Source organism: Schistocerca nitens, chromosome 2 (genome assembly GCF_023898315.1).
Source record: "Schistocerca nitens isolate TAMUIC-IGC-003100 chromosome 2, iqSchNite1.1, whole genome shotgun sequence".
Taxonomy (NCBI): Eukaryota; Metazoa; Arthropoda; class Insecta; order Orthoptera; family Acrididae; genus Schistocerca; species Schistocerca nitens.
This window is the reverse complement of record NC_064615.1, coordinates 171144328-171163381: the sequence shown is the minus strand read 5'-3', so window position 1 is coordinate 171163381 and position 19054 is coordinate 171144328. Positions and strand designations below refer to the sequence as shown.

Sequence of the window (19054 nt, the reverse complement as noted above, 5' to 3'; positions counted from 1 at the left end):
ACCCTAAAGAGTTTGACGAATGAGTTAGCGAGTATGAAAGTATCTGACATAAATGGCCGTATCTTTTCATCGTATTGACTTAGAAGCTTAAAGTTTGTACACCGCCAAAGGACAATAAACCTCAGTATGTGACAAGCTTCAACTTGATACGTCAACCCGCTCATGAGAGAATGGTGTCTCATTAGACGGACAGATATACAACCGAACAAATGACAAAATAAATGCTTTTTTGTGTGATATAAATTAACTCTTTCTGGATTTTTACCTGTATCTGTACTGTCAAACCTTGCTTCTCACCAAATGTAATGATTCTAGATCAACAGAACGTACCACAAGGTTTTGATGAGTGAGTTTGCGAGTATGAAACTATCTTTTCATTGCACACTTACGAGCTTCGACTCTTTACGCAGTCAGGGGACCGTAGACCTTTGAATGTGACGTAAAAGTCATTTCGTTACGTCTACTCATTTCTGAGAAAAAGGGTTTTTAACTGTCGGACGGACTGGCAGATAGTCCGATGAACAACAAAGTGATCCTATTCGGGTTCTGTTTTTATCGACTGAGTTACGGAACTCTAAAAATGAGCTTCAGTGCTCGTTGATAACATCAGCTTTAGTCCTACATTCTCTCTCTCTCTCTCTCTCTCTCTCTCTCTCTCTCTCTCTCTCTCTCTCGCGGGCGTGCACGCACCCGCCCACCCACCCATCTACACACACACACACGCACACGCACACACACCGCTTACATGATTAGCGGTCTTTCCTTTTAGCTTATGAGCTATGTACACCAGCGAGCCGGCCGCGGTGGCTGAGCGGTTCTAGGCGCTTCAGTCCGGAACCGCGCGACTGCTACGGTCGCGGGTTCGAATCCTGCCTCGGGCATGGATGTGTGTGATGTCCTTAGGTTGGTTAGGTTTAAGTAGCTCTAAGTTCTAGGGGACTGATGACGTCCGATGTCAAGTCCCATAGTGCTCAAAGCCATTTGAAGCACTTTTGAACACCAGCGAATCTGGTACCGCTTGCATCAGCTGACATCTTGGTTTGGTGCGTTGTTGCAGTTGGCCCCGTGGAGGCCATGCAGCGGCACCCCGTGATGGTGTACGTGCACGGAGAGTCCTTCGAGTGGAACTCCGGCAACCCTTACGACGGCAGCGTCCTCGCCAGCTACGCCGACCTTGTCGTCGTCACGCTCAACTACCGCCTCGGCATCCTGGGTGAGTACCACTTGGTTACTGGGCATTTGCGGTCGCCACCGTGACACCTTGACCCAACCGGCTGGTATTCGTCTGGTTCGCTCTCGGCCACGGAGGTGCCGCTTAGGATGTCACATCCAGCTTTTAAAAACCAAGACAAGATCACACAAAATATTTTTTTATTGAAGACATGTGGTTTCAACAGTCTTAGCTGCCATTTTCAGATCGTAAACATTTTAGTTTTATAGTTAAACATGTTCATTTTACGCTGAGCCCCTGCACAAGATGTCAACTGGATAAAATGCAGCACCTTTGCTGCAAGCAGTGTTGAGCTTTACCGGAATATAGTTAAACTATTGCGCTGTAAATTTATTACGTTATGTACTGCACTGTACTAGGAATAAATTAATCTCAGCTGCAGTTATCTAGTTGATTAAAATATTCTCCTCAAAGTAGATGAACCCAGTAAACCTAAAGTAACAAATACTGCTAAACATAAGTACACGCATTTGTGTTCGTACTCACATTATGTCTCATGAACGTCGTTTCGTCACGTCTAATCGTTTCTGAGAAAAAATGGTTTTTAACAGTCGGACGGACTGACAGATAGACAGACAGTATCGTACGATATTATTATAGATTAACGATTTTCGGATTTTTTTCCATTTCTTGCACTGTGAAACGGTGCTTCTTGAGAAGTCAAAAGTACCCTAAAGAGTTTGACGAATGAGTTAGCGAGTATGAAAGTGTGTGACAATTAATTTATTTCAAAGGAATACTTCTTCTTTTTAAGCAGAAATATATATGTGTTTAACATATATTAGTAAAGCTGATTGATATCGTTATTTTTGATACAGATACTGTACGAAATATGTTCACAAACACCAATATGTTTCAGGAAGTGTACTTAGGAACAATAGCTCATGTAATCTTTTGCCACGGCACACTGTTCTCCGTCCGCTGCCTTAGAAAACAGACGAAGCCGCTATTCCAAGATATTTACAAGCCGCACAATGTAGAACAGGATACACTGTCTCTAAGTCCCTCAAGAATTGCAGAGATGATTTTCAGGTGATTACAGATTGGTGCAAATAGAGTGTAACTTCTGAGACTAAACGTGGCTATTTGCTGTGTACTGTGGTACAGCTCTGCTCCTACTGTATTGAAATGAATGCTTCATAAATCATCTGTTCCAGTAGCCGGTAATTCTACTTGTGATTCTTGAATTAGGCTACTTTCTGTGTCTGCTTCTCTTGAACAATAGAAGACTTCGCCACGTTACTTAAGAGCCATTACTGTCAGCCATTACTGTCATTACTGCTGATATTAGCAGCAATCTTGAACAGAACACAGTCGACATGAAATGTCCAGACTAGTGCCGATTTAGGCTATTGTATTAACTAGGGTCAGCCATACTTCTTTCCATAATCAAGCTATTGTCAGCAAGCCAACACTGTACAGTGGTCACTATATTGTACTTTTAAATGGTTCTTTCCATTTGCCGACAGTGAGTGATCTCACTCTTTGAATATGCGCAAAAAGAACAGCCTTTCTTTACTATTATTACGTCTGGTGGTATCAAGTGCTTCGGTTGCAGCTGCGTCGCCATGAATAGCGTTTCCTCGAGTCCCTTACTAATGGTCAAATCGATTCAGCCATCCTGGTGAAGCGTTAAATTTTTCTCAAGCTTAAGAATTATGTGGAACTCCCCTGCTTTTTCTATTAACGTCACACCACGGGAATTCCTCCTGCTCTCTTCTGCTGGAAGCACAAGTGCATTGGTTCCTCTTGGTACGCACAAGTTGGAATTTTGAGCATTGGCTCCCAGATTTGATTGCAAAACTTAGTAGCTTCTCTCTCTCCCTCCCTCCCTTCCTCTTCCTCTCGCCGTACGCCCATGTCACAAATTTCTGAAACGTTTCCTGCAGGTACACCGTTATCTAATCTACAACTTCTGACTTATTAACGATAGTTAGAAATAAACGTTTGTGTTTGTCATCTTTCTAGAAAATGTAAACCGTTCATTAATTCAGCAACGACAAGGAATGAGCTATAAGTTGTCTCACTGTCTTAGATACATTCCAGAAGCTGCATTATTACACTATGTGATGAAAAGTATCCGAGCACCCCCAAAAATATAAGTTTTTCATATTAGGTGCACTGTGCTGCCACCTCCTGCCAGGTACTTCATATCGTCGGTCACAGAAGTCATTAGACATCGTGAGAGAGCAGAATGGGGCACTCAGCGGAACTCACACGCTTCGAAGTGTTCAGGTGATTGGGTGTCACTTGTGTCATACGTCTGTATGCGAAATTCACACTACTAAAAATCCCTAGGTCCACTGTTTCCGATGTGATAGTGAAGTGGAAACATGAAGGGACACGCACAGCACAAAAGTGTACAAGCCGACCTCGACTATTGACTGACAGACCCCGCACACAGTTGGAGAGGATCGTAACGTGTAATAGGTAGACCATCAAGGGCCGCGCGGTCAGAGGCACCATGTCACTGACTGCGCGGCCATTCCCGTCGGAGGTTCGACTCCTCCCTCGGGAATGGGTTAGTTTAAGCAGTGTGTAAGTCTAGCGACCAATAACCTCAGAAGTTTGATCCCTTAGAAATTCACACACACTCACATCACACAGGAATTCCAAACTGCATCAGGATCCACTGCAAGTGCTATGACAGGGCCGGCCGTTGTGGCCGAGTGGTACTAGGCGCTTCAGTCTGGAACCGCGCGACCGCTACGGTCGCAGGTTCTAATCCTGCCTCGGGCATGGACGTGTGTGATGTCCTTAGGTTAGTTAGGTTTAAGTAGTTCTTAAGCTGTAGGGGACTGATGACCTGAGATATTAAGTCCCATAGCGCTCAGAGCCATTTGAACCATTTTTTTGCTATGACAGGTAGGAGGTGAGAAAACTTGGATTTCACGGTCGAGCGGATGCTCATAAGCCACACATCACGCCGGTAAATGACAAACGACGCCTCGCTTGGTGTAAGGACCGTAAACGTTGGACGATTGAACAGTGTAAAAACGTTGTTTGGAGTGACGAATCACGGTACACAATGTGGCGATCCGATAGCAGGGTGTGGGTATGGCGGATGCCCGGTGATCGTCATCTGCCGGTGTGTGGCGGTGATGTTATAGTGTGTCCTATTTTTCATGGAGCGGGCTTTTACCCCTTGTTTTGCGTGACCCTATCACAGCACAGGCCTACATTGACGTTTTAAGCACCTTCTTGCTTCCCACTTTCTCTTTCCATGCATCAATCCCGACTTGCGGGGTCTGCTATCATGGTTAATCGGATTTGGGGTCTCAATTTTAAGTGGTGGCCGGATGCCCTTCCTGTCCAATACACTTACACGATCACAATGCCACAAATATAGAATATATCACATACATTCAGCAACAGAAGATTCACATTAAGCAGAAAGGAAGGAGGAAGGGGATTTATCGACATAAAAAACCTACATTATGGACAGGTAGACAAATTAAGAAAATTCTTTCTAGAACGAGCAGAAACTAGCAAAATACACAAATCAATCACTCATATAAATACATCGGCTACACCACTGCAATTTCATAACCTCTTCTACAACCCTTTAGATCACATAACATCAACAGATACGAAGAAAGTAAATTGGAAATAGAAAACACTACATGACAAGCACCTGTATCATCTAACACAGCCACACATCGATCAAGACACATCCAACACATGGCTAAGAAAAGGCAATATATACAGTGAGACGGAGATATTCATGATTGCAATACTGGATCAAACAATAAACACCAGATATTACAGCAAGCAAATTATTAAAGATCCCAATACCACAACAGAGAAATGCAGACTTTGCAAACAACAAATAGAAACAGTAGATCACATCACAAGCGGATGTACAATACTGGCAAATACAGAATACCCCAGAAGACGTGACAATGTAGCAAAAATAATACATCAACAGCTTGCCTTACAACATAAACTTCTAAAACAACACGTTCCCACATCCAAGTATGCACCACAAAATGTACTGGAGGATGATGAATACAAATTATACTGTAACAGAACCATTGTAACAGATAAAACAACACCACATAACAAACCTGACATCATACTCACCAATAAAAAGAAGAAATTAACACAACTAATCGAAATATCCTGGCTGAGGAAGTCAAGGACATGTGGCATCAGGATAAAGTTGACATTATACCAATAATACTATCAACTACAGGAGTCATACCACACAATATCCACCAGTACATCAACACAATACATCTGCATCCAAACTTATACATACAACTACAGAAATCTGTAATTATTGATACATGTTCAATTACCCGAAAGTTCCTAAATGCAATGTCACATATACCCTACAGTTAAAAGGAAGTCACGCTTGATCAAGGTCCCCGTCACTTTCCATTTTTGACCAGACATAACGTCTGAGAAAAGAAAGAAAATAATAATAATAGTAATAATGATGATGATGAAGGTAATAACAATAATAATAATAAAATTATAAGAATAACAATAATAATAATAATAATAAGAAGAAGAAGAAGAAGAAGAAGAAGAATAAGGCCCGGGGAAAGAATAGGCCCCCGGTATCTTCTGCCAGTCGTAAAAGGCGACGAAAAGGACAAACCACTAATAGGGCTAAGCCCCCTTTTAGTGTGATTAGTTGGTTCAGGACAGAACTAAAGAAGCCTTGGACAAGCGCCGTCATGGTCGGAGACGATGTTTGAACCCTATGCCCATCCACAATGGTAACGACACTGCTAGCCAACTGGAAAATGATTTAAATCCAAATAGAGGTGTTTTGCAGGATATGCTTCCTGCAACCACCCTAGAAGGAAAACAAAGACATAGGATGAGATGGTCAGATGAAGTTAATCGACACCTCATATTCTGTTATTACCAAGGAACAAACCTAGGAACCAACACAACTGGATACAGATCACAAGTATACACAACATTTATTATCAGATACCCAGAATTAAAATTTTTAACAGAACAACGACTAGCTGATTAGATCCGTGTAATAATCAAAAATAACAGGATACCCCAGTCTGAATTAGAAAACATCAAACAACAAGTACAACAAATACTGGAACAAAATAATGTGCAATCAGAAGAAGAAGAAAATACAGTAATGGACTCAAACATCCCAGAGCAAACAAACAAAGAACAACAGGCGTCAATTAATCAATCAGAGGAAAACGAAATCTTAAGACAGCCACCAGAACAAGCACAAATAGAACACGAAGTGACACACATGTTAGACATAGAAGAAAAATTTCAGCTGACCTATATAGACTACAAAGACACAAATACACACATTAGACCATTCTTTCATAGACCGCCAAATAACCCACAAGGCGAAACAACAATAAAAGCTATCAACACAATCATAGACAACAAAATAAATGAAAACACAACTATGGAAGAGTTACAACTACTGGTTTATATAGGAACACTCACTACACTAAATATACACACTAAGCAGAGATCAGAACCAACCAACACACAGAAGAAACCCACAAAACCAGCATGGAAACACAGGCTACAGATCAGAATAGAAAAAATGAGAAAAGACATCGGACAGCTAACACAATTTATAAGAAATGAAATGTCAGACAAAAAACGAAAAAGGTTAGGTAAAATCTCACAACAAGAAGCGATAGAGCAATTAGATGAAAAGAAGCAGAAATTACAAGCATTGGCCAAACGACTTAGAAGATACAAATAAAGTGAAAATAGAAGGAAATAAAACCAAACATTCAACACAAACCAAAAGAAATTTTACCAGACAATAGATAACACACACATAAAAATAGACAATCCACCAAACATAACAGACATGGAACACTTCTGGAGCAACATATGGTGAAACCTGGTACAACATAACAGGAATGACAGTGGATACAAGCAGAAACAGATACATACAAGATGATACCACAAATGCCTGAAGTGATAATTTTGCAACATGAAGTCACCCAAGCATCTAACTAAATTATTTAACAGTTACATTGCAGACCCATACACATTCCCTGATACACTTTCACATGGAATAACTTATCTGAAACCTAAAGATCAAGCAGACACAGCAAACCCAGCTAAATATCGCCCCATAACAATCCTACCAACAATATACAAAATATTAACTTCAGTAATTGCACAGAAATTAATGACACATACAACAAAGAACAAAATTATAAATGAAGAACAAAAAGGCTGTTGCAAAGGAGCACGAGGATGTAAAGAGCAACTGATAATAGATACAGAGGTGACATATCAAGCTAAAACTAAACAAAGGTCGCTACACTACGCATACATTGATTACCAAAAAGCTTTTGATAGTGTACCCCACTCATGGTTACAACAAATATTGGAAATATTCAAAGTAGATCCTAAATTGATACATTTCCTAAACATAGTAATGAAAAATTGGAAAACCACACTTAATATCCAAACAAATTCAAATAATATCACATCACAGCCAATACAGATTAAGTGTGGAATATACTGAGGAGATTCATTAAGTCCTTTCTGGTTCTGCCTTGCTCTGAACCCACTATCCAACATGCTAAATAATACAAATTATGGATACAATATTACTGGAACATACCCACACAAAATCACACATTTGCTATCCATGGATGATCTAAAACTACTGCCAGCAACATATCATCAACTCAACAAATTACTAAGGATAACAGTAGTATTCATCAATGATATAAATATGGGTTTTGGAACAGACAAATGTAAGAAAAATAGCATTGTCAAGGGAAAACACACTAACCAAGGAAATTACATATTGGATAACTACAGCGACTGCATAGAAGCGATGGAAAAAACAGATGCCTACAAACATCTAGGATACAGACAAAAAATAGGAATAGATAATACAAATATTGAAGAAGAACTAAAAGAACAATATAGACAAAGACTAACAAAAATACTGAAGAGTTGACAACAAGAAACAAGACAAAAGCTATAAATACTTATGCTACACCAATACTGATCTACTCATTTGGAGTAGTGAAATGGAGGAACACAGACCTAGAAGCACTCAATACACTTACACGATCACAATGCCACAAATACAGAATATATCACATACATTCAGCAACTGTAAGATTCACATTAAGCAGGAAGGAAGGAGGAAGGGGATTTATCGACATCATTATGGACAGGTAGACAATTTAAGAAAATTCTTTCTAGAACGAGCAGAAACTAGCAAAATACACAAAGCAGTCACTCATATAAATACATTGGCTACACCACTGCAATTTCATAACCACTTCTACAACCCTTTAGATCACATAACATCAACAGATACGAAGAAAGTGAATTGGAAAAAGAAAACACTACATGGCAAGCACCCGTATCATCTAACACAGCCACACATCGATCAAGATGCATCCAACACATGGCTAAGAAAAGGCAATATATACAGTGAGACAGAAGGATTCATGATTGCAATACAGGATCAAACAATAAACACCAGATATTACAGCAAGCATATTATTAAAGATCCCAATACCACAACAGAGAAATGCAGACTTACCAAACAACAAATAGAAACAGTAGATCACATCACCAGAAACAGTAGATCACATCACTAGTGGGTGTACAATACTAGCAAATACAGAATACCCCAGAAGACATGACAATGTAGCAAAAATAATACATCAACAGCTTGCCTTACAACATAAACTTATAAAACAACACGTTCCCACATACAAGTATGCACCACAAAATGTACTGGAGAATGATGAATACAAATTATACTGTAACAGAACCATTATAACAGATAAAACAACACCACATAACAAACCTGACATCATACTCACCAATAAAAAGAAGAAATTAACACAACTAATCGAAATATCCATACCCAATACAACAAAAATAGAGAAGAAAACGGGAGAAAAAATTGAAAAATACATCCAACTGGCTGAGGAAGTCAAGGACATGTGGCATCAGGATAAAGTTGACATTATACCAATTATACTATCAACTACGGGAGTCATACCACACAATATCCACCAGTACATCAATGCAATACAGCTACATCCAAACGTATATATACAACTACAGAAATCCGTAATTATTGATACATGTTCAATTACCCGAAAGTTCCTAAATGCAATATAACATATACCGTAAAGTTAAAAGGAAGTCACGCTTGGTAAAGGTCCGCGTCACTTTTAATTTTTGACCAGATATAACGTCTGAGAAAAGAAAGAAATAATAATAATATCATCGTCAGCCATTGACGTACATTGCTTGATAAGACTTTACACTGTAGTACGGTTTCAGCCATATGTAGATGCGTTACTTCTGAATAAATTTAAAGAAGCAATTAATCTTAGCTCACTGTACAAGTTATTTAGCATTTGTTGCAGCGTATGCACCTTTGTAGTTCTTCACTTTCATTGTAAAGTGTAAAACTGATGCTGGTTTACCGAGCACTATAACGAGTAATGCGTAGGTACAGAATTCCCTTTTCCCAATCAAACATATCGTTTTTTTTTCTTTTTATAAAGATAAAAGCCGCAAAGCAAAACTATTGGGTGACTTGCATTTTCAATTAAAGTTCCCACAAGGCTGGTTCAGCTTCACAGCTTGTTACTTGAAGAGGCTTAAGAGAAATGTTTTTGCAGTGAAGCATGTATTGCATCGAAATTGTTGGTATGGGAATTAATCTCGATCCAGAAGAAGTGATTCCAAAGCGTACCTTTTTTTTATTACAAGTTGGTGAAAGAGTAGCGTCTCGTGTAATTTCGAAACAGCTGAGAATTTTCTACTCGTAAATAGCATTTGCACTGATGCGATGAAATGTGCTGATCTGAACAATTCTTTTAAAAAATGCTATTGGTATGCAAGGAATATAAGCCACCCCTAGCAACCAAGCTGTCTCGAGTACTGTGAAGTACGGTAATAAGGGTACGTTTTGTGCTGTGAGGCCGGCCGAAGTGGCCGTGCGGTTAAAGGCGCTGCAGTCTGGAACCGCAAGACCGCTACGGTCGCAAGTTCGAATCCTGCCTCGGGCATGGATGTTTGTGATGTCCTTAGGTTAGTTAGGTTTAACTAGTTCTAAGTTCTAGGGGACTAATGACCTCAGCAGTTGAGTCCCATAGTGCTCAGAGCCATTTGAACCATTTTTTTTTGTGCTGTGCATTACGCTCATCGACTTAGCATCATTACGGAACAACAGCTTTACCGGCGCATTTAATTTGGGCAGCACTTGGCGGTCAGTTGGTACAGCTAGCCTGCAGTGAGACGGCAAGCTGTAGTTCACACGTAAAAAGAGAAGAGCCGAGGAGCAATACAGCTTAGAATGTCAAGTAATTTTTAAGCAGAATGGAATTATACACTGCAAATCTCCCACAACATGCTCCTTAGACGACTACACAAAAATTGCAACACGTAATCGTTCTTAGCTAATGCACTATTGTAATTAAAAACAAAAATAATGAAAATTCCTGACTGAACCGCAGGCTAATTTTTCTGCATACGCTGCGTTTAACGTAAGAGAGTAGTTAAGTATTTCACAGTACAGTTAAATATTGAAGCCACTGAAGGTATTACTTACAGTCAGTGGTCTGGTAATCTCTGAGCTCCTTCCTTATCAGAACCCGAGAAATACGTTTCAGTTCTGGAAGTGTCACCTGATACGTTTGACAACGAGCCTATCTACAACAGAATCCACGAAGCCAACCAGGCGCAGCATTTTCTCTTCTTCTTTTGTGAGTCGTTCTATATCCCACCAGCATTCGGCAGTGACGTGTGAAAAAGCTGCGTGCATTAGTTGCAGTACGTCTGGCAGCTTAACAGTCTTGTTACTTCTCGGGCCAAATCCCGCAGATTGGCTCCACATCAGTTCTGTTAGGTTCATATTGTAATTTTACATTAGCAAATGTAAAAATGTAGCATTTGTTTGATGTGCTCGATGCTGTGAAAATGATTGTTTTTCGTATTTCTACAATACTTATCTACCTCTGTGCTATAAGACGATGGAGATAGTCCAAATAAAGAGGATTTGTTTTTTATTTATGCCTTAAAAAGTAAATTGTTATGTTTCCATAATTTAAACAACTTTTATGAACAGTCTTTCATAAATCATCAATAATTAAGAATTTGTATTTGAAATGGAAACAGGAATTTCGCGTCCAATGTGTAATTAGAAACAAGAAGACGTGCATTACAGATAAAAATGATGATGAGCTTTATTTATAATTAAGAGATTTAGACATTTCAAGTTGAACGAGGGAGATTTGAACCAACGCTCGAATAACCGCGTTTGATTTGCATTTCGTTACGCTGCCGACAGCGCTACACATTTTTTTATATTTTTTATTTTTTATTTCATTATGGGTTGCTTAATAAACTGCAGAATATACAGCCCTGGAAAAACTTCAAAGCTGATTATCTCCGTAAATTATGAAAAACATTAGGAACAGTCTAATTCTCGGCACTTTTTAACCATGTTCCACGCGCATGTTTCACTACAGAACAGAAAGCAGCCTCAGCCATTTTCATACTGCGCATTAACAGCACGACAATCAGAACACAACGCTGCAGAGGCTGTGACTGTTCACGATTTTTGAAATAAAAACTACATAGTTAAAGCGTGATCAAGAAATACATTTGAATATCTTGAAGTTTTATCTAACGCAACTTAGTAATAAGATATCTGATACGCAAGTAGGACCTACCTGTATTTCCAAGAACGTAACACCAGTGTACGTGTGCTACGGCTTCTGACCAATCATCGCTTTTGTGTTTGTTTTCGTCAGGTTTATTCTTATGATAAACGGATTATAGCACTCTGTGACAAAACAATTTACCATGTGCGCTTGTCAAGTCTGTTTATAGTATTTAATTCGATGCGCTTAATTTTATTAGGAAATTATTTTCATTGCGATATTATATCTCTGTAATTAACATCAAGGGTCGTAATGACAAAGATTTTAATCTCTGGTGCCAATCCATCTCCGGCGCTTGTTTTAAACTGATTACTCAGTTCTTGTTCGCTTATATGAGCAGTACGAGTTTAGGCTGTTAGTTCCGATATCGCCGTTATATTACATTGACGAATATCAGAAATTAGACCAGGGGCTTATCACGTAACACTGTCTATAAAAACTGAGGAAAAAAGGAAGGGCGCGGGGGGGGGGGGGGGGGTTATGAGTTGGAACAAGACAGAAGCGAGAATAGTATCGTGTGGTGGGAGTATCAGATTGAAAATTTTCAGTTTACCATAACTTCACACACACCGATTTCATTCATTTTATGTTATTTTATTTATTTTATTACCTGTTCGTGTGATAGATGCTAGCTTCGTGGGCCGCGACATTTGCTCCGAGCCGCATGCGAACCGTGGGCCGCGGTTTGGGCATCCCTGTGGTACACCGGTAGCTCGATACTTGACCTATCAACCATTTAAACTGCAACGTCGTTACGATATTAAAACAAAGGTAAATAACCCCGGTCTCAATTAAGTGTTGAATTAATCCTGTTCTATGTTTTAGAGTTTGTGATGTCGCCATATTAAGCGACAGCTGTTGCTGCGAGGAGTTACTGGATATTTAGTGATGTGACTTGTACGTTCATCCTCGCATGCAAGCAGGTATACATTGAGGACTTGGGTAAATAGTAACGAAAATAAAGATGTTTGAAAAATTCCGACTTTAAAGCATATTATTCAAATATTTATCTAGTCTTTTTACTGGTCGTCCAGTTCAATTTAAATCGTATGTACGTGATTTTTCACAGATCCTATTACAGGCTTATAGGTGTTTTAGAGAATCTATGTCTGGAAATGTGGAAATTGGATATAAAATAATGTTGAAGATCGGATCAGTTTCAAATCTCCCGATAAGATACTTAATGGTAGATCTGCAGAAAGCATGTCTCAAATGGTTCAAATGGCTCTGAGCACTATGGGACTTAACATCTATGGTCATCAGCCCCCTAGAACTTAGAACTACTTAAACCTAACTAATCTAAGGACATCACACACGTCCATGCCCGAGGCAGGATTAGAACCTGCGACCGTAGTAGTCGCGCGGTTCCGGACTGAGCGCCTAGAACCGCTAGACCACCGCGGCCGGCAGACCGTCAGTCTCCGAGGAGACAGTGTTGAAGCTTGACAAAAGCATGCATGAAGATCGGCGGATCACCCTGGATGATCTCTGCACGTTGGTTCCTGAGGTTTCCCGAAGCACCGCTCACAGAATTTTAACGGAAACATTGAACCACCGGAAGGTGTGCGCAAGGTGGGTGCCACGCATGCTGACCGAAGATCACACGCGGAAACGAGTTGATGCTTCCCGCGCATTTCTTCACCGCTTGCAGCCGAACAGGACAACTTTCTGGACCCAACTGTCACGGGTGACGAAACCTTGGCCTACCACTTTACACCAAAGACCAAGCATCACTTACGCCAGTGGCGGCATCCTTCTTCGCCAAAGCCGCGGAAATTCAAACAAACGCAGTCTGCCGGTAAAGTCATGACAACCGTTTTTTGGGATCGGAAAGGGGTATTGTTGGTCGACTTTATGCCCACGGGGACCACAATTAACGCTGATAGGTACTTTGAGACTCTGAAAAAACTCAGACAGGCAATACAGAACCGGAGGAGAGGAATGTTGAGCAAGGGCGTACACATTCTCCATGACAACGCTCGCCCACACATCGCTCGGCAAACCGTTGCTCTCGTGCAACAGTTTCAGTGGAACATAACCACTCACCCTATAGTCGTGACTTGGCGCCCAGTGACTATCACCTGTTCCCTAAGTTAAAAGAACATTTGGCCGGAAAGCGATTCAGCTCCGACGACGAGGTGAAAGAAGGGGTTCATAACATTGTGAACGGCATGGCGGCGATGTGGTATGACTGGGGCATGCAAAAACTGCCACAGCGTCTACAAAAATTCTTCGACAGAAATGGTGATTATGTCGAAAAATAGCTAAATGTTCAATCTGTAAACTGATGTAAACCATTGTAGAAATAAACAGGCCTATGTGCTTATAAAAAATAGGAAACCTTACTTTTCGGATTATCCTCGTAACTATAGGAGTGTTGACTATGGTGCTCCGCGGACGCGCTAGAGGGTTGCGAATGAAAGCGTCTTCGACGAATATCGGGATCGCCGCATGGGCTCCGTGGACTTTAGGACAGTTGGCGTTCCCGACCCTTTCGCAGGTGACGCAGCTACAGTGCCACTTCAGGCCAACAAGTTTTGCACCGTTGTATTTGCGACCAGAGCCTTACCCACTCTTTCACCTTCCTTTGATGTGGCAACAGGGAACAAAAATTTGAGCTGTACTCTTAAGTTCTGCATAAACACACCTTCTGAAGTCGCTATATATTCGGAAAAAAGTCAAGTAATTGTGACAAACAAGACTACAAAAATATGGTTCAAATGGCTCTGAGCACTATGGGACTCAATATATGTGGTCATAAGTCCCCTAGAACTTAGAACTACTTAAACCTAACTAACCTAAGGACATCACACACATCCATGCCCGAGGCAGGATTCGAACCTGCGACCGTAGCAGTCGCGCGGTTCCTGACTGAGCGCCTAGAACCGCTAGACCACCGCGGCCGGCAAACAAGACTACAAGTATCATTGCTGTTCATTTCACACTCAACAGTTTAACCCCATAACAAGATAAAATACGAAGGGATAGTCTTATTACCAAACGGTCGGAAAAACCAACGCTAACATCTACCAGTTCTGCACCGATGTGTTTCGACCAGAGCCCCTCCACATCTACTGTGCCTTCTTTCGGGGTCGGAAAAGTCACGGCTAAAATATTGGTGCTCGTAAACACCACGTTGACGTTATGGCTCGCAAAGTGCACTATCGGAAAGTACACGACACTACCACGTGTCTTAGGTCATTGTCTCCGCAGTATGCGTACCGTGAAGCGGGAGATGTGAAAGCGAACCGATCTTTAAACTTGCTTTATATCCAAAAGGAATATTTCCTGACTGCTGCTTTACCAAAACTGTGTCTACGAAGTCCCCTTTACAACACCTAGAGGTAACAGGAATTGCGAAACACTCGACATATTAACACATCAGCTGCGACCACCTTAAGATAGCGCCACGGAACAGGGACAACACAGAGATACATCTGGATTAGTGAAACTGCAGGAGAGAATCAGTAACAACGGATTAACGAAGAAGCACACCCCTGCAAGACGCATGCCCGGGACGACTCCTCTGACCTTTCAGCTAAGTTAAGACGTACGAGCAGCGTTGCGGTTCGGACCCATTCCTCACCTTGGGCTCCCCGCGCTCGTTTTTCTTCTTCGCCAAATCGCCTCGACTACTGCCCCCTGCTCACGCTGCACGGACCTTTCCGGCTACCACAACGCGTTCAGAAGCAGCAGCTTTCTTGCTAATGAGAATCGCGACCGGACATCTGCATACACTCTACTCTAGCCGTGGTGTCATTATCCTAAGTAAGCAATTGGAAGCCGCCCAAACCCAGCAGTTAGTCACTTGCGAGACGTCCACATTGATCTTTCTTTCATTTCGAACCGCTCTGCCAAACTGCTGTAGGCAACAGTCTCATCGTAGTTTTTTGTGCTTTATCTGACACAAAATTTATAATTTGTTCGTGCCCTCTAATGAGAAATCCTCCGATTATATCAATTACAAAAATGTAAGAGTGGAATAATCAAACTCACCTGTCAAAATTTTTAACACGAGCTACTCATCTAATACTGACTACTATTTTAATTGCCGGCTTTGGAAATAGTCCTGAATTTCTTGAAAAGTAACTTTTATATAGTTTAAAGTGGTTCCTATACAAAATTAAACCAGAAATTACTTGTCGCTGCTGAAATCTACAAGGACATTAAAAGCATAAAATGAAGTAAATCGGATGTTCATAAATGTCGACTTTGCAAAAAGGACATTTTCAAATGATTTTTTGTATTAATTATCTCAGTTTTTGTCCATGCGTTTGCCGCGTACACTAGGAAAATACTAAAAACATCACCTCTAACGAACACGTACGCGTTCTCTTCTTTGCTGTAACTTCTTTACTGTAACTAATCCTAACGCTTTTATTCATAAGCGGAATGCTTACAGCGCTGACGGCAAACGCTTCTGGCAAACGCTTCTGACATGTTACTTTTTTGTGGTCTTCAGTATGGAGACTGGTTTAATGCAGCTCTCCAGACTACTATACTTCTGCAACTCTCTGCACCTCTGAATAATTAACTGCAACCTAAATGCGTTTCGAAATGCTTGCTGTATTCATCTCTTGGTTTCCTCCTACAGTTCTTACCCCCACACTTCACCCTCTCATACACTTCCCTCCAATACTAAACTAATGATCCCTTGATGTTTCAGAATGTGTCCTATCAATCGACCCTTTCTTTTATTCAAATGGTTCAAATGGCTCTGAGCACTATGGGACTTAACATCTGAGGTCATCAGTCCCCTAGAACTTAGAACTACTTAAACCTAACTAACCTAAGGACATCACACACATCCATGCCCGAGGCAGGATTCGAACCTGCGACCGTAGCGGTCGCGCGGTTCCAAACTGAAGCGCCCAGAACTCGGCCCTGATATATTAGTATGTTTGCACATGTCGTATTGGATATCCGCTGCGACTCTTATAAAAGCATCATTTGCAGTAGTTTGATACAACAAAATGCTTCAGGAATTATAATGTTGAAAGATTACTTTTGCAGCCGTGACTAGAAAAAAGTGCTACTAAGAACGGACCATTCTCAGATTTTGACAGAATGTAGAGAGGTAACTCTTTAAATGTGGGTAAATGCGATGTTATGTCGTTAACGAAGTAAAATAACTGGATTTTACTGGTCAAAATATTAGCTAGAGTTCAAAATGGCTCTGAGCACTATGGGACTTAACAGCTATGGTCATCAGTCCCCTAGAACTTAGAACTACTTAAACCTAACTAACCTAAGGACAGCACACAACACCCAGCCATCACGAGGCAGAGAAAAATCCCTGACCCCGCCGGGAATCGAACCCGGGAACCCGGGCGTGGGAAGCGAGAACGCTACCGCACGACCACGAGATGCGGGCTAGCTAGAGTCTGTCCCATCATTTAAATATCTTGAGATAATACTACAAAGCCACATGAAATCAGTATTAAAGAAGGCGAATGAAAAACAGATTTCTTTTGATGCGGAACTGGGTCAGAATGAGATCGATGTTCAATGAGTTCGTTGCAGTTTGCGAAGGTAGCATGCTTGGCCGGGTACAAGGTAGGAAATGCAAGATGGACAGCCATCGTCTCGTAAGTCATAGAAGGATTGAGGAAGTGGTAGTCTTTTTATTATTCACTAGAAGTACAGCAGTTAAAGCGACGTCTTGCTGCGGTCAGCGCCTGGTGGCTCAAGTAGCTGCGGACAGCGGTGTGTGCTCAGTTCAGCACGTGGCCACTGAATACTGCCGGCTGACAGAGTTGCTAGGCTGGAGGTGGCAGCGATGACGAAGCGTTGTCACCTTCACTGAGTACAGAAGGCAGCAGCTCAGCAGCTGTTGGTACCAGGCCTAGTTGTAGCCTGTAGTTCCATAGGTAACGGAGGGGCGTGTAGTATCGGAGGGCTGGATGACCAACACCAGCTCGACGACTGTCGTGGGGCCCCTGCTGGTTGCAGATGACAACATATGTATACTGCATGGCTGGGAAGGGCAGAGTATTCATGGTCACTTGCCCAGTCCTGTTTTGACAGATCATCATTCCTAATCATGTAATCGCAGGAGCCTCAGGCTCGGACGTTGCGCGTTGCAGGTCAACAGTTAAGACAGTACAATCACAGTTACAGTTACATTTTCACAACATACATGGCCTTTAAACCAATACATAATATGTTTGTTTGCGTGACCATCTTCCGCAGCAGCTGTTAAAACTAGTTGTTATTGATTTTTCCGTCTTAAGCTTACTGCAATTTAATTAAAGAGAATTTTACACCCGACACGTTTAGCTTTGTTTATAAAGCATCTTCAAATTGGATACATATGTGTGTACGTTTTTGATTGTTTTACATTAAAAGCATTGTTTTGTTTATAAAGTTTGATAGAAAATTACTTACGGTGTTTCTGCGTCTTGTTTACATATTCCCCAAACCACTGCTTCTTCCCTCTAGTGGTCTGGAGAATATGTAAACAAGTGGCAGAAAGACCGTAAGTAATTTGCAATCAAACTTTATAAATAAAACGCTGTTTTTAATCTAAAACAACCAAAACGTACAAACATATGCATCCAATTTTCAGAATAACCACGGAAGATGCTGTATAAATAAAAGCGAAACGCGTCTGGTGTAAAATTCTCTTTAATTAAATTGCAATAAGTGAAAGAAGTAAAACCCAAAAATAACTGATAAATAAATACTTCTTCAATACTCTCTACCTCATATCTGCTAGGGGCACCGATGGTCGAGGGCTTACCAGAATAATAATAAGATCTGCCAACATCTTTATTAGCACCTCACCAATATAAGTGCGATTGCACTCCACAACCCAGCAGCGGCAGCAGACGTACTACCAGTTCTTACAGCAGCAACAATAAATCTTTACCACGACTAAAACTATCATTATTAGCAGTTAAAAATTTAAATTATGGCCGAAAATACGAAAGGACCGTCAAGAATAGAGGTGGAGGATTTGATGGACGTCACAGGCGAGTCAGGGCTTGAAGGCGGATGTTGCGGTTTCGTAAGGCTGATAACGCCGAGCTCCTGTATAAGCGCAGCCGTATGCAGCTGCTCTCTCGCCCGCCTACTATGCTTCGCCAACCGAAATATCCGGACGCGGAAAGGGAGGCAAATCGCTGCTGTTTTGGATTTCCCGCTC

At 41.2% G+C, this 19054-nt stretch overlaps 1 protein-coding gene across 1 annotated transcript in view; it reads left to right on the top strand.

Annotated features, from left to right (window-relative positions):
• Positions 1 to 580: 580 nt before the first annotated feature.
• The window catches only part of LOC126234903 (neuroligin-3-like), a 443765-nt gene continuing 425291 nt past the window's right edge, over positions 581 to 19054 (top strand). The window contains exons 1-2 of the mRNA XM_049943642.1: positions 581 to 596; positions 1058 to 1213. Of these exons, the coding sequence (XP_049799599.1) occupies positions 581 to 596; positions 1058 to 1213 (172 nt within the window). The remainder of the gene's footprint in view (positions 597 to 1057; positions 1214 to 19054) is intronic.